The 25,030-nt window shown below is 34.4% G+C and overlaps 1 protein-coding gene across 1 annotated transcript in view; it reads right to left on the reverse strand.

Moving 5' to 3' along the window:
• PPFIA2 (PTPRF interacting protein alpha 2) overlaps positions 1-25,030 on the reverse strand; it is a 117,932-nt gene that overhangs the window by 78,136 nt on the left and 14,766 nt on the right. Inside the window, exon 3 of the mRNA XM_026049711.1 lies at positions 23,613-23,687. Within this exon, the coding sequence (XP_025905496.1) occupies positions 23,613-23,687 (75 nt within the window). The remainder of the gene's footprint in view (positions 1-23,612; positions 23,688-25,030) is intronic.

A 25,030-nucleotide genomic window follows, 5' to 3' on the forward strand; every position in this document is an offset into this window, starting at 1 on the left:
CACTAAATTCCAAGTTTCAGCTCTTGCTACATTGGTGACTCCCACTGATTTCAGAGCCAAGACTGAGAGGGAAGGCAAAATTCCACCCAAAGCAATTACATGATAATTTAAAAGAATGGGGATTAAAACTGAGACAACTTGCATCTTCTTGGGATATACAGATACACTGTGTTTTTGCTAAGAGATACAGAACACAATCTCCATTATCTCATTAGCACAGATTTTGTTTCCTACATAGTAATCAATAATTTAATAACTTTTTTTTTCTGACTAGCTTCACTCACTTTTTTTTTTTTTTTTTTTTTTTTGTGCGATTTAAGTAGTTTTTAAATCTAAAATAGTAATTCCCAGGAAGCAAATCAAACAGTAACAAAACAATTTCAACTCTGTCACATCTTAGAAGTATCCTCCCTGGGGTAGTCGTCAGATAACAGTCATCAGCTGTGTAAAGCCAAACAGGAAATTTGCATTCAGATCTGATTCTATTATTGATTTAATGAATAAATAGTCATTAACACCTTTATGCAATAGTACCTTTGTTCTTGAGCAATTACAGGTGACACAGTTTATTCTAATATTCTCCAAAGTTTTGAGCTGCACTTAACCAGGAAAAAAATAGAACAAAGCAAATTAAGAACTGGCATAGACTATCCTCTCACTCATCCTATGACATCTGAAGGGTACTGCAGTCCACTGCCTTAGAAAGGGATATGTTTCACTCTGTCTACATAGCAGATATCCAAAGCTGGGTGAAATCTGGTGGTAAGAAACTCCAAAGACTGTGTATAGAGGTACACTGCCAAATACACACAGGATGGTAAAAGAAACTACTGTCCTGACATGATATTAGTTTCCTATTTTACTTTATACAGAAAAGTGATTCATGCAAGTATTTCCTAGTAAGGCAGGGAACTAACCCTTGAGATTTGCCACTTTTAAAATTATTTCAAGTATATCTCTAAGAGATTATCTGTCAGTATCACTAGTCACTCTCTGTAAGATACTTCAGTAGAGTATAAATAGTGATTTGCCCTACAGAATAAGTTGTATCTGCAAAGGAGTTTAGGGAAGATGCATCCAGTTTTAAAATTTAGCCACTTCCCTATGTTGATATCAAGGACAACTCCTATCGCTAATAAATCGATTGGGAAAGGACAGGGAAATACCAATGAAAAGTAAATATTCAAAAACTGTATGTGAAAAGTCTAGAGTACTGTATATTACCATTAAGTAATAGGTCTACTAGGAGAAAGGTGCAATGATCAGTTCAGCAAACTGGATTCCAAGATCCCAAAGACCATAACCAATTCTACATTTCTATGTGCTTTGCAATGTTAGAAGTTTAAATAAGTTTCTAATGATGTAATACAAAATAACGTGCATCTGTTATTTTACACTGAGAATATCACAGTAAATGGAGTTCCACTTTCATTCTCATCAAATACTCACCCATGAAGAAAGAAAGAAAGAAAGAAAGAAAGAAAGAAAGAAAGAAAGAAAGAAAGAAAGAACACAAGAGAGTAAGACTTGTTTTTCTTATCAATTGTCAGCTGTCAAATCTGTATCAGGAGACCAGATCAAGGTTATGATTGCAATGGACCCTGCAGACACTATAGAGATAATGAATTTCTTGTTACACCTGGGTTTTGCTGTCTCTTTCATGTACGTTTTAATAACAAACACATAAAACTACTCTCACTAACCAAACCCAACTATCTGACTTGAAATGTCTATTGTAACATATGTCTACTGACATGCTAATTAACCATATAAGGTAATTACTGTTCATATAATTCCTAGTGGTTTTCACAAAGGAAATATTCTTGAGGGCGAAATCATATCAACTGAAAAGAAAAAGCTGAAAAGAAAAGCTCCAAAGATGAAAAAAAGGTAAATTTTTTTTTAAAAAGTGCATAAATACTATATATTGCAAAATTATTCACAACTAGAAATAACTTTCAAGTGCGAGTGAAATTACTAATTTTTGATCTATTTTAGTAATTTAGTAATCAATGTATCTTTTTCCTCATCATCTTCTGAAAAACTGTTTGAAAATGTGAACCTCAAACAATTAGATTCTTTTCCCAAATTACTGCTGCAGACATTATTTTCTATTTAGGAAATAATCTCTTGTCATGCTTTTGATCTGGATCAGCTACACATTTCAATGCAACTCTAATCTGGTGTGTGTGTGTAAAATCTCAGAGTTGGTAGTCTCTCCAAAGCTAAGTCTAAAGACAGCTTTCTAAAGCTACCTTCAGAGTTGAAACTTGTAAAGAAACAAGTCTAAATTCCTCTCTCTGTTAACCTTGTCAAGTGCAGTCAAGTGAACTGAAAAGTCACAGGTGCACTCTGATTATTCTTTTTTTTTTTTTTTCCTAATTGAGAAAGATAAAACAAGTATTACATTTAAGAAGACAGAAATGCAGAGAATTCTTCTTTTCTAACTGGGCTTGGCTGACTTTTTTTGTCTTCATCACACAAAAATATCCCTGGACTTAAAGAAACATTCTCTAATGTTGCTCTCTTTTCACAAGTATATACAAGTTTATACAAGTATATACAAGTCTTCAGTGCTCTTCTCATCTTTGAAAAGAGTATTTGCAATTGAAAAGGACTCATTTCCTAACACTGAAACATTAATGAACTTACATTTATTTGGAGTCTGTCTTCTACATTTCATAGAAGCAATCTGTGCAACTATTCTGAACATATGATTAAAAACTTCTGCCTTTCTGTTTCACCTGTAAGATCTTTTCTTATTTTTTTCTTTTTCAACTTTCATAGGGCCCAACTTTCTTAATTATACTTTGCTAAATATCCCAACTACATCACTAGTATAAATTATCTCTAAAATCTTAACAGGCTTCTGTCCATTTTCTATAAGTGTCACTGAATCATATATGTATACATATTTATATAAGATTCAAGAATTTAGATTCAAAACTAAAACTGTTCATTCTCAATACTGTCTAAATCTAAATCACATGCCTATACACTTCAAAAAAAAAAAAATCTGAATTCAGGCCTTACAGGAATACTGATTTCAATTTTTAAAACACACTGTGGAACAGGCTATCACTACAAAAGCTAGGGCTGTTGTGAGGCAGTACATGGTATGTTACAGAACCACACACATCAGTCATGTTTGTGTAAAAGGTGACACAACAGGAAAAGAGCAGTCTCAGAAAAATACAGAACTGGGGAGCAACAGTTCACTGTGTGATAAACAATCTGAGTAACAGCAAAAGCAGGATGTTGATATATACAAATAAACCAAATAATTCACACTGCAGTACTAAGAACTTTCTAACTGTTAAGGAGAACCACAAAGGAAAATCTGCATGCACAGACAAAAAAGGGAACATTTGCATTAGGTTCACTGGAAAAAATACAAAAATAAAATAGAGAGCACAGATCATACACGAAGATGCAACAGATTTACACTATCAAATCTCTCACACAGAACAAGATGATGTAGGAAAAAACATTTCCAACCACATACATTTACTTATGTCATTTCCCGAACTAATTAATTTAGAAATACTTGAGAGGTGAGAGATCAGAAAAAATTTCTGAACCTATAAAATCCTGAATGCTAGGGTACATCTGCTGCTGAAATGCCTCTTCGTTACCACATTATAAGTTTAAGCACTGGTTACTAGCTTTATTATGAATGCAGAATATATTTCCCTATCACAGGAATGAAAAAGAAAACAAGCCAGTACGTCAAGAAATTCTGACCACATCAACATACTCACAGGTTTCTATACTTTTTTATTAAGGGTTATCCACTCTAGATCCATTTTTTTTTTTTTTTAATGCACTCAGTAGTCTGTGCAGTCACTCAGAATTCTTACTTACATTTACAGAATTTCAGTCTTGTCACTCCTGTAAACATACCTTGAACATCTACGGTCAAACTTTTATTAGGTTTCATATGAAGCCTAACCGGACCACTGCCAGACTCACCCAGTGAAACAGCATTCTTGAACTCTTTTTGCTCAGAGCTTTTTGCTCTGTATTTAGGGATTTTATTTTTTATTCTCTTTGGTGAAAATGTGCTAAGAAAAAGATTACTAGAAATTTTCAACCAGATATATAAGTACAAAATTGGATTAATTTCTCATTTTCTTGGTTAAATTAGTTTAAATACAGTAAGAAAGGAGCACATAAGCTGCAAAGCACCAAGAAATTTGTTAGATATGCACTAGATGTGAGTATAAAGAGGCTAGAAAATATTTTTCTGTTTGAATTGAATATTAAGTTGAAATTTCTCCAGGTTGCTTTGAAAGAACTAAGTGTATTCCTTTTTCTTTTATGAATCACAATAATTTTTGGCCCACAGGTAGCATGGATAATGTTAGAAGGCTGGAATGACAACTTTAGAAAAGAATTATTCTGCAGTCGAAAGCTCAAGGCTCAGAGGTAGGAAGCGCATTTCTGGTGGTGTTAGCTGATAAGACTTCGGGAGAATCAGAGAGGACTGATCAGGAGGAGAGCAGATAAAATAACCCTCTTGTCTGTGGTCTTTTCCTGTAGGTGTTCTGACAATCTCAGGGCAAAGCTGTTCTATAAGCACAAGGTTCTTAATGCCTAATGCATATCAGGGATAGAAATCCAAGTACTTTGCCTACCCTAAATAGTTTTCTCTGGTTGAAATCTTGCCTCCTGAGATCTTGTTCCTGGAACTCCTGTTTTGTAAACAGAGAGTACTCCACATCTGAACCCAGAAAAGAACAAAATCTACTTAGTACAAAAATGCCCAGATTTAGCCTTTTGTGTATTATATCATCCATTGATTTAAGGCAGAACAGCAATAGCTGAGCTGAAAAGCTTCAATTTCTCTGGCTTTCACAAAGTAAGATAACTGAAAAGTCAGATCATTGAATCATTGGTTAAAGTGGTTATCTAATTCCTTCTACAAACTTCCTAAAGAGAAACATCTTAAGCAAGGCAGTCACTTGTTCTGAAATTGCTAGGATGAGTGGCATACACATTTTTCCCCTAAAGTGAGGAGAAAACTTAGGCAATTATCTTAAACTAGATGTCCCCACAGTGAAGAGTAAATGTAGGTGAAACAAATTCCCTCAAGGGACTGATGAAATTGCAGAAATGAATCGCAAGTAAAAAGCAAGTCTGTTGTATGGGACTATTTGTTAACCTGTCCTACCCACCTCTAAGGTAAGGTGTGGAAAACTGTTCCAGCAGCAATATGCATGCTTTCTTTGTTGCCGAGCATATAAAAGTACATGGGAAAAATAATCAAGAGAGTTAGTTATATGATTTTAAAGTATATGGTCTCTGTGTAGGCAAAAGAGAATGATATTCTAATTAGTTGAATAATTAGTTTCTCTATTGACTTTTCCTTTTTTTTTTTGCAATTTAAATTGTATATAAAACTATTCATCAATAAACTATTTCAATGCAGTTAAAACAGTCATCTTGATTTGATTTTTATCCATTGAGTATATGCTTGCAATGTACAGTGATATAAACAAATCAATGTACAAATGTACAGCATTTCTATTTATAGATTTTTTTATCTAAAAATTCAAAATAGTAGGTATTCTGGGGGCTTAATTATTTCATTTTTCTCTTTTGAAATTATATTATGATCCTTAAGTTTTAAAAACATTTGAATATAATGTTTGGTTGTTAACACGGGCTCTAAACACACACATATATATACATAGTATTCAACAAGCTTCTAAAAACAGTAAGGACCTAGAGCACTTCAAGAATATAAGGTATTAGAAGAAGACAATTATTTTAAGCTCTTGAAAAATCCTTAGCCAATTTTTTATAAAGTTCCCCTGCCTTAAACCACTAGACTTGTTTCTTTGATCTTTCAGCATTTAAACAGAAGCTAGCCAAATAAACTCACTGATTTCCCATTTTGTGCTTTGCTAGAGCTGACAGATCTGTAAGGCTTTTCTTTTCCTTTTTAAATCTCTTCTCGACAGGAAGGTGCTTCTTCTCAGATAGATACCATCCTAAACCAAGTTTCCTGTGAATATATTGTGTCACTTTTGCATCCTGCTCTTCTTTACATATGTGCTTCAGGGAGCAGAGAAACTGGCTACTTGCATATCCTCCCACATTATTCTATCATAAGAATTAAATAGGGTTAAAGATTTGATTTCTATCTACTGAAAACATAACTCAGACTTCAGTTTCACCTTCTGATTTTGTATTTAATTTTGATGAGGATAGCTTGCGTGAAGCTTTAATCAATGTCTATCATTTTATATGGTAATAATGAAGTTTTGGCCCAGAGAATAAAGGATGTTGGAAGACTGAGGTAATTTCCTTCTGCTTCGATAGAGATTTAATTTCTGTTTCATAAACGTAAGCATTATATTTCTTTCAATAGAGTCTTTCAGAAGCCACTGTTCAGGGAAGTAAAGTTCAATTTAAACAATGTGGCTGCAATTGTTTCAGTTCTGTAATTAATTTATCTCTCTATATATTTAATTGTAATACTTGAAATGCAGTTTTTCAATATTTCTATATGTACATTTTAAAGGCATTATAAAAGTAACCAGCATCTTGTGTTATCAGGATACTTTATTAACAATACACTACAAATCTTTCATTCTTCAGTGCAAAAATAACATGGCATAGGATGCAAAGGCTTTGCATGAAAAACAAATGAATCCTTTTATGAATCTGAGATAAAAATAAGCATCAGAAAGAGGTATTTTTTCATGGGGAGAAAGAACATTTAAAATTAATCTAAGATAATTATGTGAGATTTTATGTGCTCCTCAGGGCAAGTTTAGAAAGCAGGCAGCTAATGCAGTGGGGGGTCACCTAAATTTTAGGAACAGGACTTAAGTAAATACTTCAGATACACCAAAATCTTTTAGTTATATTTCTCCTTGAGTAAAAAGTAATCATTTAATAATCCTACTCAGAAAAAGAAGTTCAATACTCAATTAGAATCCCACCAGATAGTTTTAGCAGCTTAATCCTACTCAGAAAAAGAAGTTCAATACTCAATTAGAATCCCACCAGATAGTTTTAGCAGCTTAGTTGAGCTGTTGCAGATGTAGCTGCAGCAGTTTAAGACATTTGTGCATCCATTCTCTCAGCCTGAGTTTATCAGCAAAATATGAGAAGCAGGAGTAAGTGCCCAGCGGCTCCTGTTCACAAGTTTGTGCTTCAGCACAGGCTTCAGATAAGATGCAGGACTGGGAATTGGGGTAGCCCAGGCACAGAAATGAGCTTCCTGCTGAGTTATAATTCCCCAAATTGACTTCTAAAATGCTGTTGTACTTTTTGCTTTTTAGCTGAAGGGAACAGTTCCTGAGAGATAATATTTGATCTCTCTACCCTGAGAGATTATATTTGGTTGTAAAGCTGTACATATCTATCACCTATAAATGTATTTCTATAGCAGTATTTGCCATGACACCAAATTCCTTACAGTCTCTAATCCATTTGCCTTCACAACTCTCTTAATTCTAACAAGGGGAAACTTAAACTCAGTCGGTCTAGATTCTCAAATAACTGAGAGCTATTAATAATATAATAACAACCCAGTGTTTAGGGGAGTTTGGGAAATAAACTCCTTTAAAGACTGAGGCTAAGTGGCTATTTGAAAAGTACAGAGAAATTCTGTTGCAAAGTGGGGGCTTAAAATTCCTTGGGAAATTGCTCCACTCCACCAAATTTGTGTAAAACACAAACCAAAGGCACAACAAATTGTCACAGCAGTGTCTGAGAGTTTTTCATCACTGCTTTTCTGCTTAGGCCCTTTTCTGTCCCATTCGTATGTAACCACTTACAGCCTAATGCTTGCCAAATTATAGCAATTCCAGTATGCTGCAGCATACATTCACCCAAGTAGTTTTTTTTTTTTTTTTTCACATATTCACATCACTGAATAAGTCACTGATAAATTTATGCAACAGGCTGCTCAATAAAGACAAAAAAAGATCTATATGTAGCCCTTATAAAGGTATGGTTTAGCAGTAGCCAAACTAATATAAAAGATTTGAATGGAAAGCTTTTTATATAGCATAAGGACAATGTTTTGTTTGTTAATTTGTTCTGTATCTTTTGGAGTGAGCAATTTTGCCTAAAGATTAATACATATTTAAGAAGCCTAATTTCTAGCATTTCTAGAATTTAAGCATATTCCAGCTAATTTCAACCATGCCTAAAACATGCATACACAAAGAACTGGGAAGAAAAAGCTGCATTATTTAATGAGCGCTGCACATGTACTTTATGATGGGTTACTTGCCCTGGAATGTGAAAGGAAACAGACTGGAAAGGCAGAAATATGGCATAGCTACAGAGTATTTCCTGAAACCCAACCATAACTCTTACAGCCCAGGAAGAGGCCATCTAGCGCTGACAACCACTCTCCTAGCCAAAGCTCAGAGACTGGAAATTAAAATAAACTAATTTGCTGGAAGAGCTACATAAAGGTGCTATGGGAGATCTGCCAGCTGGATACCGAGTGAGATGATGCCAGGGTGCTGAGGTATGGAAAGAATCAGCAGAGCCCGGAGGAAACGGTGCAGGACCAGGGCCAAGGCAGGTCTGCCTCCAGGCCTGAGCAACCACCAAGGCTCTGTCAGGTCTCTGTTGAGACACTTCCACTGTTCATCTTTTGGCAAAGGGAAGCATCCATTGTACTAAAGAAACCACTTCTAAATTAATCATACTGTTATCACTCCCAGTCTCCCAGAGGAAATCTCTGGTATCAAGTGCCAAGCTACAGGTTTTGACAGGCCGGTGTAACCACAGGCCTGAGAGGACAGTAGTGGGATCGCAGGCTGGCCCCATAAGAAGCAGAGATACCAAGCGAGTGCTAAGTGCACATGTGGAACACTGCTGTGGAATCAGAAGCATGGCAGAAAATTGATAATGTTTTTGCAAAACTATTTTTTCTAATAACAGAGAAGCTAAAGCAATAATTGTGTTTAGTATCTGCCTGTTTATGGCCTTTGGCCACACAGCTTTAATGGATTCTGGGGTATCCCTACAGTTCAGAAAATGTGTCCACCTGCAGTCACCAGAACTGAGACAAGGGAGCCTTCTCTTCAACCACAGCAATCCCTCTCCTTCTTAAATACAGCTCTCCAGGCCCTTTTCCAAGGAGTAAAATAATTCAAGCCTCTAAGTTTGTTGCATAAGGTTGATGATGTAATAAACACGTTTGTTCACTAAGGCTATCGAAGGATTTTGTTGAAGTAACCACATCTTGTTAATGATCCACGAGATGTTAACCAACCATGAATAGGCTTTGCTTGCATAGAAACAAGTTTGCGAGACCAAGAGATTATGTACCTAGATAGGGACCAAGAGATAGCCAACTATTTTGCATACAATGGGATGAAACAGAGGGCACTGAGGAAGGCTTATCTGCCTTCCTCCAAAACGACCATCAGAAGGCAGATAACGACCACCTAGAAACAGCCGGTGCAAGCACATTCCGACTGAGCAACATCAACAACACAYAGCGCAGACTCAACGGAACCTTCGGAAAAAACACCAAAGGTGGGACCTGGATTCAATATAAATACCAAGACTTTGGGGACTTGGTTGGGGTCTGAGAGTGACTGCCTCCAGGCCGCCCCAGCGCTGTCACCCTTTGTATCCAGCTTACTTTAATAAAATGTAGATGAGAAATTGGCTCGCCTCATCTATAACAGATGAGATGTTTTGGAAGGGTCAGTCTTAAAAATAAGCCTATCATCCAACACATCTTCTTTGTAAATCACTGAGAGACATCATAACAAAGTGCTTCTGCTCACTTTTCCTTCCCTCATAACTTGCTTTTTTTTCTTTTTCTTTTTTTTTTTTTTCCAAGGAGGTAAACATAAATGTTAAGGCAACATCATTATTATTATTGTTATTATTACAGCAGACCAGCAAGTATATAATTATACTAAATCCAATCTAGCTAATAGAGTCTTTTAAAACAAAAGATAAAAATTAATCTTTCTGGCCATGATTTTAATGCGGAAATCCCTTTGTTTTTCTCTTCTGCATTGCCGTTTCTAAGCGCTGCATACAGAGTTATATCTAAATGTGCAAATATCGACATAAAGCTTTATTTTCACAATAGGTAGGAGTTAAAACAACAATGGACTGCACAGCACTGTAAGAAACATTAGCAGCATTTTGAGAGAACAAAGGAAAAGAAGCAAACACCTTTTCAGATTGCAAAAATGCTTTGAAGGGGGAGATGAAGCCTTCAATATGAACAATGCCCTTCAGGATCACTTTGGGGGAAGAAAAATTTAGATATTTTTTAACTCAGCAGTTTGTTTCCTTTCCTCTTCAATGGCTTACCACAAAAATATCATACAAAATCGAAGTTGGGCTTTTGTACTGCTTTGGAGACTCACTTTTAAAATTAGTGATCATTTCTAACTAACAAACCCAGACAGGATTATTTCATATTTTCCTTGATTCAAGTGTTCTTTCTTGCTAATAAACTAGTGAACTTTCTGGAAACTTATTTGAACTTAACAGCCCTTCAAAATGTGTTCTTATTTCTCAAGGAGAATACTACTTTTTCCAACAAAAACATTTATCAGTTATGAGTAATAAGTATTTTCAACATTTGCACATCATACATTATTCTCTTCCTTTCTTTGTGAGCTTGTTGGCCTGTTATTAATATTGCTATTCAGCTTTCAGTGCTTTGGAGAAGCACTCATTAAGGTGAAATCATCCTCATGAGGGAGTCTTCGTAACTCTTAGAGATCAGATAGTCATCTCCAAGACCTAATGAAAACAAACCTTGTGTGTTCATGCTACATATAGTTTAAATAAACAGAAATTGAAATAGAATCTACCTATATATCCCTACTTTGTAATGGTTGAGAAGTGTTGCCTTACCTTACCACTTTCAGGAAACTCACATTTTCTTGTTAACAAAGCAAGGGACTTTCAGATTTAGAGCAACATTTTCCAAGCTGATCAAGGGAGTATTGTAAAAGATGGCTGGGCGTCTTTAGGGTATCTTTAGCTTGTGTCAAAGAAGGAGACAGGATGATGAGCTCCAGCTCTTGGCTACAATTTGTTCCTGGTTTAAGTAAGCTGTTATCTTCTCTATTTTGTGTTCTGTCAAATAAAGCTAAATCATCTTATTCTGCTGCATCTAGTAAAATTTGATCATCCTGTTCTTAAAATTTTGGTGTAGGCATTGCCCTCTGAAAGCATCTTGTGTGATGGCTGGCACTGCTTCTACATCACTGAAATGCAAGATGAATGACAACGTGCAGCAAAAACTGGATATGGCTCAGAACATGCATCTAGAGATGCTAAGAACAAAAGTTTCACTGGCTGGTAAAAATAGGCACAAATAGAGTTAAAATATTAACCCTATATTAAAAATAATATTAATTAACCTTTAATTAACCCTTAATATTAAAATATTAACCCTATTTGTTGTTCTTTCATTGCTAGTTATTTCTTCTAAGCTTGAATGCATATTTCAACTTTCTAGTGTAAAAACTACTGCACAATAAAGCCCATCTCTGTTTTATCAGCATTAATACACTGCTAGCTTCCACTTGTGAGGAGGCGCCTGTGGTCCAGGGCAGCCCAGGGCTATGGGCACAAAGGGACATTGGACACAGATCCTGCTGTCTGCCCCATCACTCCACTAATGAACCCTGAGTTCTTCCTAATGCTGAGTGCGGCATTTCAATCTCACCTTTACACAACGTAATAATACACTTGGATTTTAGATAGGTAATAGGGTAAAAGAGCTGTGTTACTCTCCTGCTATTTGTTATGAATACTGAAGCAAATTAAATGTTATTGGATAAAGAACAGTTCTGTGTTATTAGATGGAGCCCAGAGCATGCACCATTTATTTCTACAAAATACTGGCAACATTTTGTATATGGAATAGAAATCATTTGTAGCAATTGTGCAGCTACAATAATTTAAAAAAAGAACTCTCAGAATTCTTCCCAGAAGCTTCATTTTTTTTCGGTTCATTTTCTTCAGAAACCCTTACTCAAGCAAGCAAAAATGTGCTGATTTTAATCTTTTGCAAAAAATTGTACATAGAAATATGACAGAGGGAAGGAACTGTCTTGAACAGAAAATCACAATGGAAAAAATATATAACAAATATCAACTGCACAGGTACAACATGGTGCAAATTTGACATTCATTGAATAATTTCTTTTTTCACCAAAACTGGTAAAAAAAACCCCTTCTTTCATAGCTAGTGTACCAAAGATATTTATAATGTAGCCAAGACAGGCTACAGAAGCTTAGTAGCAGAAAGAAGCATTTCCAGCTGGCCAGCCACAGCTGAGGTGGATTTGGCAGAAACATACACATGTATTTTATATATATAGCCATTATGTATATTTATAATCCATGTATATGGATATTATGTATATGTTTATACACATAACATGTGTTTATACACATTTATAAACATATACACGTGTTTTTAATAGCCAGAGCACTGAACAAACAGAACAAAAATGATGTACCTCTAGGGCTGCATGCAGCTGTTCTTAGTATACAGGCATTTAATTGACCACTGCTAACACTTAAAGTAAACATTTCCACTCTGATTAAAATGAATTATTTAACTAATTGTGCCAAAAATCCATTTTTTTCTCTTTGATTATATTAATACATTTCCCTCTCAGTAAAATCATTCTTTTCCAAAGTGAAATTTTAGATGCTTTCTCTGCATATTGTAATCCACAGCCTTTGAGAGTTTTTATATTTATTTTAGCTGGCTATACTTTTTAAGATAACTGACTACTCTGCATGTCTATCCACAGTTTTAGTTGATTTTTCAATATACTATATCTGTATTAGAATCTGTGTTATTGATAATATAATACATGGAAATAGAGCAGCTAGGATATGAGTAAAAAATCAGAAAGGAAATGAACCTCATGGGAAAGCTACAATTAAAGAATATCAAAACTCTGATCTGCATGCACAAAGGGAAGAAATCCAAATTTGAATCTTCTAATTCACAGTGTGCTCAAATCAAAGCACACTGGAGAATATTAAAGTCTATTTATTCAAAATATTAAACCAAGTATTAAATCTTATTTAATATTAGTCAAAATGTTAATATTTTAAAATGCCATTCCTATTAGGATCATATTTTCCTCTTTTTTTTTTTTCCAATGAAAATCAAAGATAAAGTTCTTATTGATTTCATTTTCATATTTTTAAATGATAAAGAATATTGTTCATAAGTAGAATTTCTAAAAAAATATTTTTATTATAAGATGACTGCAGAAATGAATGCAGCATGACACCAACAGCTATTTACTAAACTTTCCAGGTGAGATGTCAAACAAGCCGGACCATTTCTCAACATTTGATTTGAGATTCAGCAGAATGTATCTAATTTTGCTCCATCAAATCCCAAATATTTTTTAAACATTCCTTGATACTGAATAAAATTATTTTTGTATTTATTTCTGTCAAAGACATATGAGAACCTGTTTGCAGTAAAATATTTTTTTTTAATTGCTAACTTAGAACAGTGCCAATATGACTAAATCTTCAGCAAAGTATTTACCAGGATACGTCTATCCTTTGCATTTGCCAATTCTCTGGTCCTGTTTCTTTTACAATTATTTTAACACTAAGCTGTTTTTTAGCATTAACAGAGCAGTAGCAAAATGCAAGTCATTTCCGCAGTACTGCCTATTAGTAGCAAATGTGGAATCCTTTTGTCGCTTTTGTAGACTCTTGCTTTGCCTATTCAAAGAAGATGATCAATATCGACCCTTGAGAGGCAAATTACTCTTCAATCTTGTTATTTCTGAAGCTGTTCAAGGACCATCTGCTTTAACCATCTCTTAGACCTACTAGGGCACTGGTGGGTTATGGTGATCTAATATGAAAATACACATGACATATTTTCTGGTTCATATATTAATAAGAATGCTGATTAACAATTATGAAACCTATCTGAACCTGAAAGCTGGCCTCATTCATTTACTGATGTCATTACATTACATATTTGTTCAAATGCATATAAGGCCTATATATATGATAAAAACTAGCTATGCAAGTAATGGACATAAAACTTAATACTGTGATCTTGTTATCCTATTTAACATCTTGTTTGAGAGTTAGTAGATGTAAATATGTAAAGATGTAAATAGACAATGTAATGTTTGCATACATAGAATGATGTAGTCATGCCAAAGAAACACAATAAATAATAAAGCAATATATTGTTTCAGAGGGTAAAAATATAAGTGCATGTTTTACTTAATCATTAAGATGAGCCCCCCAAAATATCACTAAGGAAATAAAATCAACAAGACTGTTTCTTAAAGTGAAATTATCTCGAACCTCATGAATATTTGTAAATTGTCAAATGACCCAAAAGCTGATATGGACAAAAAGATAATCAAAGATGTTCTTAAACCTGAATTTATACATTCAAAGAGTGATAGAATGGCATACATTTATGAATCTCTAAATAACAGAGCAAACAAAAGTGACACCTTCTTTCTGGTATCTCATAAAAAGGCAATCTGTGCAAAAGTAGACATTAATAATGTTCACTAATTTTCTTTACATACGTAATAGGTAATAGTGAGTTCTATGGACAAACCAGCTGAGTACAATTAAATATATGGTATTTTTTCTTTGATAAATAATTTAGGCATTTTCTAAAATAAGCTTGTGAAACCAGGGCCTCTATAAGATCATCTCCATTGATTAGGAAGCTCCCTAATCAAGCTGCCAAATGGATGATGTTAAATGTAATTTGAAAATGAACCAGTGTGTAATCTCACGCTGATTATGAATCCATAAGCAAGTCATATATGAACAACCTGCAAGTTTTGTTACTCTGCAGTTTCCATGTGTGTAGGTGAGCTACTGTGAAATACCCTTAGCCATCCATCTGCTCCTGCCTCTCTTGTGTTCTCCTTGAGGCTCTCTGGTTGTTATCCCATATCTGCTTCTTTCTTTCTTTTATCTGCTTTGGATGGGGAATGAAAGAAGTCCACCGAACATGTATTAGCCAATTATGAGATTTCCTACTGTGTTTTCCAGAACAAAGTAGGGCAGATATCAGAAGATCCCTTAATCATTAAGACATGTTCTTCGGCCTCACACATCTGTGTTATATACTGATATATTTATCTGCTGTGGTGCAGAAATGTCAGCATATCTCATAGCCCCTGCTAACTGACCAAGGAAAAGCATTGTACAGATTCCAGAAGTAACTCCTCTAACCCAATATTGTGAGATCCAGAAAACTGAAATTTTCCAAATTCTCTGAATTTTTGCAGTAGCGGCATGTAATGAGCGTGAACACTAGCTTCTACTACCATCCAGACTGAGAACCTAGCAGGGAGTGATGTTGTTCCCTCCTGGCTCCAGCCTCTGCCTTCCTTCATAGAAAAAGCAGGCATGGATTAGGGTAAGGGCATGGATGCAGGGACTTCCTCAACATGGAGTTACAGTGTGACAGGTTTACTAGGATTCAGGCTGTGTATTGCTGTGCAATGGCAGGTTGCACACCTGGGTCACCACTGCCACAGCCACTGGCTGCCAAAAGCAGCATTTGCACAATTCTGATATGATTTTCTAACATTGCTTAGGATTGGGATGATTGTGTCTTTGAATTCTGTTAGGTCTTCCTACTTTTCACCCTACTTTTCCTTTTGTGGGAGCACTAACCTAATAGTTCAATTCAATTAAACCTCGGTATTTGTAGGGGCAAGGACAATCAGAGAGCACCAGTTCAGATGACTTCTGTGAGTGATATTCACTGAGCTATTTGGACCCTAGAAGAAGGTTAAATGGTGACTGGCACATGTATTGTTCAGGCTACTATGCTTACTTTGTTTTACAGTTAGATTTTCTGTTCCCCAGGTGTGTGAGCAATGGACACTAAAAGTGTGCACAATAATAGTTGTAGAGCAGGAAGATTTTATTTTGTCTGTCCAAGAGAGTGGAGGCCTGGTCCTTTATTGGAGTCCAGCAACACTGTAGTAACGCAATAATTATCTTAGTAAAAATATTCAGAGAAAAAGCATTAAAATATAAAGGTGAAGATGGAATACATTACTCCTAAATGTAACAATAAATATTTATGCCTCTGCAGTGCTTTAAATTGGAATTCAGATTAGGATATATTTTGCTATGCAAGCATTAAGACAATTTCATCCTAAAGAAAAAAATGTGAAAACCCAGGCAGCTGGCATTATAAAAATGAGAATACAGAAATTGAAAAGTAACAGATTTCCCAGTTACTTGTCTTTACCAGTTGTGTCAAAAAGTAAGAAAGAAAGAGAGAGAGAGAGAGAGAGAGAGAGAGAGAGAGAGAGAGAGAGAGAGAGAGATGACAGACTAAAAAATTTCCATCATTTATTTAACTATAATCAAGTGGCAGGAATTATTTTAAAGGAGAGATATAAAGAAATGTTATTCAAACTTTTCGAATACACTGGTAAGAAAATACTGCAGGTTTTAGTAAAAAAAAATTGTGAAGGAAGACAGAAAGTGGAAGAATTCGTGTGTAAGACTGAAAAGCTTGACATGACAGAAAAATTCTACGTCAGTGGTAGTAAAAGGTACTAAAAGAAGAGAGATACTCTTTTCTTCCAGAGAGGGCAAATAAGAAACTCATTAGAATGAGCAGATGGAATATGTAGTCAGAGCAACATTGTAGAAAATTGCAAATTCTTGCAAGAAAGTCCAAATTAGTTGCTATTAGTTGCTATTAGTTGCTATGCAATAATGAATTTGATATATACTACATTTGTTCCAAAAAAAAAAAAAAAAAAAAAAAAAAAAGGGCAAAATAACGCTGTTTTTTTTTGCATTTGAGTGATGGTACCTAATTTGCTTTCATATTGAAGCACTGCATCCAATAATTTATTTTTAAAATCCACATAACGGAAAAACATACTGTATTAGATTATGGTCATTTTGATTAAATTACTAGTTTCTAAGACTGGAAGGAAATAGGGAATTTTTAATGTACAGGCATGATTTATTCAGAGACAAAATAAAGCATTAAATTATCAACGTTCCTTATCATGAAGGACCAAATTTTTATTAAGGTGAATGTTTCTATCAGACTGAAAACAAAGTGGGTTTGAAGAGATTGAAAAATAGATTTCAAGCACCTAGTTTTCCATAGTAACTTGCTCTGATATGTATTTAAACAGTTGCTTCACAGGTAAACAGCATGTTTGTAGGAACAGTAAAGAAGACTTAGCAAGGCTTCCTTTTTTCCATAGCTTTTTGTTCTTTGACATGTTTCTTTAAGCATTGTCTTGCAAAACTTCGATTTTCTTTTGTTAAGAAGTGCAATTAATGGTTCCACTTGAAAGAAAAGGTTTGCTTATAGCACTTCAAGTATAAGGTATGTGTGGTTATTGATTCCTAGGTGTGTACAATAGTAGAAAATTGAGAGGTGTAATAGATCTCCTGCTGTTTTGTGAATAATAGCAATGAAACTAAAGTCTTCAAAGATGGAACTATGACATTATGACTCAGACTAGTCAAAAAAAACCTTTGTACAAAATCCATTAAAAAATGTCACGTGTACATACAATGGGATAGAAATATTAGACGTGACCCAAAGTTTTAAGAAAATATAATTATTGCAATGGAGAGGTTTAGTTGCTTTAATCTATCATTTCAATTGCAGAATCTGATTCCTTCCTGAATAGCAATAACATCTTAGAGCAACCTTAGTTGATTCATATTTGGGATCTTTCAATATTTGGAAAACAAAAATAGATATATGTAGTAATTCCCTGCATGACACCATATTGAAAATCACAGAGTATACAAATATATATGAGTTACCAAGCCCTGATAGTAAATATTTTATTAGAAGGTTACTAATCACATTAAATACCTGAAAAAATAAAAAGCCTCTCCCTTCAGCTCTCCAAGAAGCTCCTCACAAACACAGGAGAACAAACCATGCTTTCATTCTGTTAATCACAGTTCCTACAAACCATTTTCTTCTAAAGACTTCATAAGAAGCATTCAAATTAGAAGAAAAGGCAACGCATCGACCATGCTATCACTATCTTAAAATTTGTTACCAGTGGCCACACACTAAACAGAGGAGTAACGGAACACAGCATTTCTAGATCTCAGTTGAAAATACTATAATGTATGTGGGCAGCTATAAAATATTGTTTTTTAAATCATTTTGGCAAAAAAAGCAGAGGTGGTGAAAAATCTGCTTTTTCTGTATATTCTGTATATTCTGTATATTCTGTATATTCTGTATATTACTGGCTTTTCAACAGTACTCTGAGGTCAACACATAAATGGGTCTAAATAATGAAGGAAAGTTAAAAAAGGAGAAATTAAATCTTCAAGCACTTTCTAAAATCAAGGTTATTGAATTACAATACCAAAATATGCACCGAACAGATATCTTCAAGCCCTGTATAAAGTGCTTTTCTTATTTTTGTACTCAGAATTGTTGGTTAAGCTTTCTATGTGGTAGGAATTTATGAAAATAATATTGAGAAACAGTGTCTTTGCAAATTAAGTAATGATGTTAGCCTCTATTATGGCAATGGAAAATAATGCTGTTTCTTAAATGACTTTCTGAGAATGGCAAACAGTTCAAGCTCTTTCATTCTTCTCAAAATAGAAATTTCTGAAAAATTTCAGACCTATTCTCATTAGGCCTTAGTAACAAATGTTTCTAATGGCAAATACACTGAGTGTGTGTTTGCCATTTGAAGTTTGAAGTTTTTCCTCTGAGAATTCAAGTTAGAATTAATTAATAAAATGAATAGTTAAAACAACTGTTTATTTCTTGTGCTCCTTTCTCTCTGACTATGTTAAAAATTAGGCAGTGGAAGATGTAGTGCCAACGTAGTAATTTTCAGCTTTCAGCTGCCAGGCCCCAGATCACCATTCAAATGTGTAGAGACAAAAATCAATATTTTGGGACAAAAAGTATATGAAATATACACAAAAAGAAATCATTGTTTTATGTCATTACTACATTGAAAGCTTAAGTGCAAAAATTACTTTTTATAGCCTGAACCAGATAGCTAGAAGATGGTCCGGGTTAAAAGCAAAATGAAAAGCAATTGCATACAAAATATAGGACTACATTTCAAATTGAGGTATTATTTTTATTATGTGCAACTTTGCAGAAAAGATACAACCCTACAAAATTAAATAGACATGCAACCAGACTATAAAATTTTCTCTATAGTTAGACCTCTATAAAGCTTCAAGATAGGAAATAATGAACAATTTTAATGTGGAAGAAAGTCCACAAAGCAATAATGTTCACTCAAACTGTTCTGAGAAAATAAGGTAAAACGATGGTAGACCATAGATTAAGACTATTTCAGATTTTTCACCAAAAGTTTTTTATTATACATTTAAAGTCAATAGAGATGGGTAAAAACATCTAATCTGGCTTTCTTCCGAAAAGCCACTGGATTTCATCTGGTTTCATCCAGAGATTTGCAATCAAGTTTTGAATTTGAGATTGATGAAATTCTGTGTCTACTATATGTTCAACAAAAGCAAATGCTATTTTTCTCAGAAAACTATTGCTTTGATAACATTTTTACCCCCAAAAACTCTTTCAGGCTGTATTTATGTACAAAAATCAAAGCCATCAAGAAATGACTATAAATAATAGCTTATAAAGTAATAGCCGAGCTGAAATTATAACAGCTAGCTTTAAAAGTGTACTTTCACATGCAGCAGCTCTGAGTAAAATGAACAATTCATAGTTGAATAAAGTTTTATTTTGAACTAAGTTTAGAAGAAATTGAATTTTATGGAGCACTTCAGAAGCAGTAATGATACTGCAATCATGTCTATGACAGCCTTCAGGGTCAGAAACAAAATTCTCTTCAATGGCTAAATGTATCTCTATTATTTACTCGTTTCTTGGCTTGATCTTCTACAAATAAAGCAATCAGCGTGGTATATGTAAGTTCTTTGGTGACTAAGTGGCTACTTATTCTGAAGTCTCTGGTACTGGAAATAAAGCACCACAAACCTTCCTTTCTTCTAAATGATGTAAATCATTCATGGATGATTTTATGGATTCTATACAAAAATTAGGTAAAGGATACTCTGATGAATAACTAACTTGCCATCAATTAGAAAGAAACCCACTGTCCAAAGAAGAGAATGCAAGCAGAAAAATTTCTGCCAAAATTCCTACAATCTCCCTAATAGCACTGCAAGTTAAATTTATCCCCAAAACTATGTATAAAATCTGTAGAGGCATGTGGAAATTGCAACAGAGATGTTTTCAAAGTTTGCTTGACTGTTTAAAGTATTATCTATGGCTTAGCTAACATAGACAATATAGTGCTTTTACCATTTGCAAACAGTATTGGCATTTTCAATAAATGCTGAAGAATGTTGCAGTAGAGTGATATATTAACTAAACCCAGTAATTTCTCTAATTTCATATTCTACACAGTCCATTGTTTTCAGAATTCCTAAAGTATATCTTTGTGATAATAAATATAATTGCAGGTTTGCTTTCCATGCCACTGTTTCCACAAATGAGGAAATATGGAAAAGTCAGTATGTTAACCAGAAACAAAAAGAGGGTCTTGGAATGCCACTTATCATATCAATCTTAATAACACAGGAAGATTTTACAAAGGCTGGATAATATGATTAAGGAGGATGGGAGAAAATTTGTGTCCAAAACAGAATACTCTGCAAAATGGCTTAGATTCAGTATAGTATTAACTATGCATAAAGCTTTATTTGGAGCATAAACATTGGGGAAAAGCTCTAAAGATCATATTTGGGGTTTTTTTTTGAGAGAGAGACTTCTGAGAAACAATGAGATCTGTTGATGGAAATCATAACTAATGTCATGTAGGACTACACGTTGCAACATTTAAAAGCAGCACCATGTGCTATGGTATTGCCATTCTATATTCTAGGTATTTATATAAACTGCTGGAGTTTCTTAACCATTTCTTACAACAAAAATAATATCATTTTTCTAATAGTAAAGAAAGCCGGTGTGTAACTCTACCTAGTTTCTTAGACTTGTTTACAGCTATCAAAGACAGAAGCCTTCTAGCCTGTTGCTAGGACTTCATTTTTTAAGGAACCAGGGGCACTCTGAACTTATTATTTCACTCACAGTGTCTCTTCTTAGGGACTTCCACAGAGGAACTTCATCTAACTGGTAGCTCTAGCATCTTCCAAACATCCAGATGCTTAAAAGTCCCTTCTACTGCCATTAATTGCAACAAAATAAAATACAAAGTCAAAAACATTTTCCTACAATACAGCATACACTTAAATAAATGTCAATCATTTCTTTAATTAGAGAGATGATTTAATTATAGAAAGCCCACTTTGCATCTCCCCCCTATGACTAGAAGCCGACTGTCTGATATTGGTAGAACCAGATGATTGCTTCTTCTGTCTGATTAAGAGACCTAAATTTAGCTCTCTGTGCATTCGGTATCTAAATCTGTTGTGAGAGTCACTTGCCTAACACACACAGGAGCACCTAGTATCATTTTTGTGATGGAGATATTCCTTCCCAACTCTTGCTCCAGACAGATGTAAAATTTGCGTCATATCTGGCAGCCCTGGCAGATTAAGTGCCAGGTTATGTCCCTGACTGGATTAACTAGAACTCCACAGACTGCAACAGATTTTTTGACATCTGGCTCACATGTAGACGCCTGCATCTAAGTGCCTATTTTTGAACTGAATTCCATGCTCTGTAAAATCAAGTATAATGTGTATTGTTTGTAAACGTGTTTTAATAAGAAGCAGATGTACTGAATTAGTATCATTTCTTCAGCCTGGTACATCTTAAAATCAAGACTTTACTTTCAGTATGACAGTAATCATAACAGGGGAACACTAATCCTCCAAAACTGTTTTAAAACCTGTGTTAAATTAAAGGATTCCATTGATAATTTGATGCATATTTTATATTGCCGCTTATAGAGGGAGCTGAATTTTTTAAATATTGCAAATTGCAAATATATATTTTTAATTACACAAAATCAAAGTAATTTCAAAACATTCATTTGGAAAGGAGACATGCTATAGATTCATTTTTTTTAATAGAAACTATTGTTTTCGAAGAATCAAAACATCAATGAATTATTTGGTGGACATTACTGTTTTTGAAAAGTTCAGCTGAATCAACAAGTGTGACAGTTAACATATCATTATACAGGTTGTATGAGAACTGCAGACCAAGATTCTTCTCTATTACCATTATGCAGTTACATATAAAGCTGCTATATAAGTGAAGTTCTCCCAACAGATCAAACAGCACATCTCAATCTCTCCTGCAATTTAAACCAAACATTACTCTTCCCTTTCAAATAGAAAGGGCTTCATGGATTGCTCTCAGCAACTGTAGCTGTAATTTTCACATCTTTGTAATATAATATGCTACAAAGGTTGTTAAATAAGATCTTATTCATACTTTAATAATGGAAAGTTGTACTCTATATAACCATATCTATCTATCCATCTATCTATCTAAAATGTAAGTTTGTTTCCATTACTTAATGGATCATAATGGATCATAAATTTCTGCTGTGTCTTATTGCGGCTCTGGGAGGACTTGAATGAACACTCAAAAGCGAGGTGCTTCAGAGAAATGTGCTACCTTAACCAACACATCTCTACTAAGCTTTTATTCCTGAATCTGGTATTTGTTATATGCCTAATCATGTTAATCAGGCGACCAATTTACTCTCATCATTTTATGTTTATATATAATCGTGAATATGTGGCATACTGCTAGAATCAGCGTGATTTTCAGTTTATGCCTTAAGGCTGAATAAAATGACACCAGCAAATGCACGTAACCCCAAATAGCTTTCATGCAGTTCTCAAGCTCTTCTAATTTTTTTCTTTTAAGAAGTGTAAGAAGCACACATCAGACAGCATTCTCCAAATGGTAAAATTTCACAGCATGATGGGGGTGGTAAAGTGAGCAAGCTCCATTAAATATATTATCAGACCTAAGACTGGCCTTCTCTAGGGTATAAAATTCCCTTTCATGTATGTGCATACTTATGCTGTAATACAAGGTGTGTCGTTGTGTCTCCTTTCGAACATGTGAGATGATGAGAAAAGATTGCAAACTACCTTGTAAGAAAAGAAATTTCTCTTCTAAGTTCAAAAGAGTTATCTACCACCACAGTTTATCATGACACACTGCAGTTAAAAGGGAAGAGACAAACCTGAATTTCAAAGTAAGTCAGACATAATCTTTGCCCTACACTGTTTTAAAATATCAGTGTCAACATATATGTATATATATGTTTTATCTCATTTTACAGTTATATGAAATCTCAAGTTCTCAAATTTCTTACAGTGTCTAATGTTTTGTTGTTTCACTGTTTTTTCATGTCCAATACAAAAATGGAAAACTGTCTTGGATTTTGGTTTGTGCCCTGTAGAAGAATGGAATAAATTAAGAACCAGAAAGCTATATTATTCTGACAACCACCTTAAACAAGCCTTGTTCAGCAGCTTACTCAGAATGTAATTTATGGAGTTTTTTTTTTTTGTGATGATTTAAAGAAAAGTAATGGGGAACATGTGGGACAATGCTAGAGAAATTGCATCTCAAAAGGGGAGAAAGTGTTTTATGTTACCTCCTGGTTAGCAGCAGCTAGTTCTTCTTCCAGTGCAGAGACTCTTTCTAAAGAAACCCTCAGTCGTTCCCTTACCTAGAAGAAAAATCAAAATATGTGCAGTAAAATAATTTCTATTAGTCTTTAAAATTTATATATCTGCCATATGCACTATAGTACAAGCTGCTGGTTTGTTTGCAGGCATGCAAGGTGTGTCCATTCATTGAGACATACTGGCTAGTAAAGGCTTAAACCTAACTCTAAGAATAATTAACCCACAAAAATAAGTGTCAAACCATAAATCCCATGCTGATCTTTCACAGGTTGAGTATAATCCTAGGCGATATACAGTAAGTGCAAGTATCCTAAAACCACATTCCGCAATGAAACGTTGTTCACAAGCATATTTTTATGAAAGATATGGAAAAAATTGTCTGCAAGTATGTTAAGTCCACTGCATGGGAGATAACTACTCTGCACATATGAAGTGAATTTACCAAATTAATTGAAAAAATAACCTTCACAATTGCCTCTAGCCGTATATGTTAAAGATTCTTCATAACATCATGCAGATTGCTTTGCTTTTGCTTTTGCAAAGACATAAACAAGTTACATTTTCTCAGCCGGAGGAGCGCTGTGTTTGTACCAGTTTCATAGAAGACTTACTCTTTTCTAAGAAAGTCTGTGAGGCACCCTCTAAAAGAACTAAAATTAAATACTTCTGAAGACATATTTACTATTTTTGGGCACCCTAGCTGAGAGTTAGTGCATGTAACTTTAGATAATCTAAATTAACAGCACAATCACTAGGGTCCCAATATAATCCAGCAGCAAATCAGACCTAAAGTGACCTAAAGTGCTATGTGGAGAGCTGTATCTCTGTTTTCCAACTCTATAGGGATCCTATGACAACTCTTCCCCACCCTACACAGCTTCATGGGGCACGTCAAATAAAATGACCTACAACCTTGCTAATCTACTTACACTCAGACAATATTTATCTATTCTCACAACAACCTTACTGTGATAGTCATGTCCTAGCTGATGATGTAACCTTTAGAGCAACGCTTGTTAATATATTTTATTAGATCAACAGACATAGCTGGAAAATAGAAGAAATCAAAAATCAAGCTTTCATGTACAAAGAAACATTGTATATTCTTCAAGTATGTAGAACTGTTTGCAGACTCTTGACAAACAGGGAAGACACCTGAAAATATGTGCATGCCCTAGAGCCATTATCCATTTTCCAGTGATATCTCTTGGTCTAATAAATGATATTATGTTTCCTTATAAGCTCTATTTTCCCTTAATACTGAAGAAGTGAAATTTTGCAAATATGTTGTGACACATACTCCTTACATCCTCCAAATGGGTTACACTTTAATTGATAAAAATTACGTATTAACAAAAGTGTAGCATAACATGTACACAGATTT

The sequence above is a fragment of the Nothoprocta perdicaria genome, unplaced genomic scaffold, assembly GCF_003342845.1.
Source record: "Nothoprocta perdicaria isolate Ctin4 unplaced genomic scaffold, notPer1 scaffold_61, whole genome shotgun sequence".
Lineage (NCBI taxonomy): Eukaryota > Metazoa > Chordata > Aves > Tinamiformes > Tinamidae > Nothoprocta > Nothoprocta perdicaria.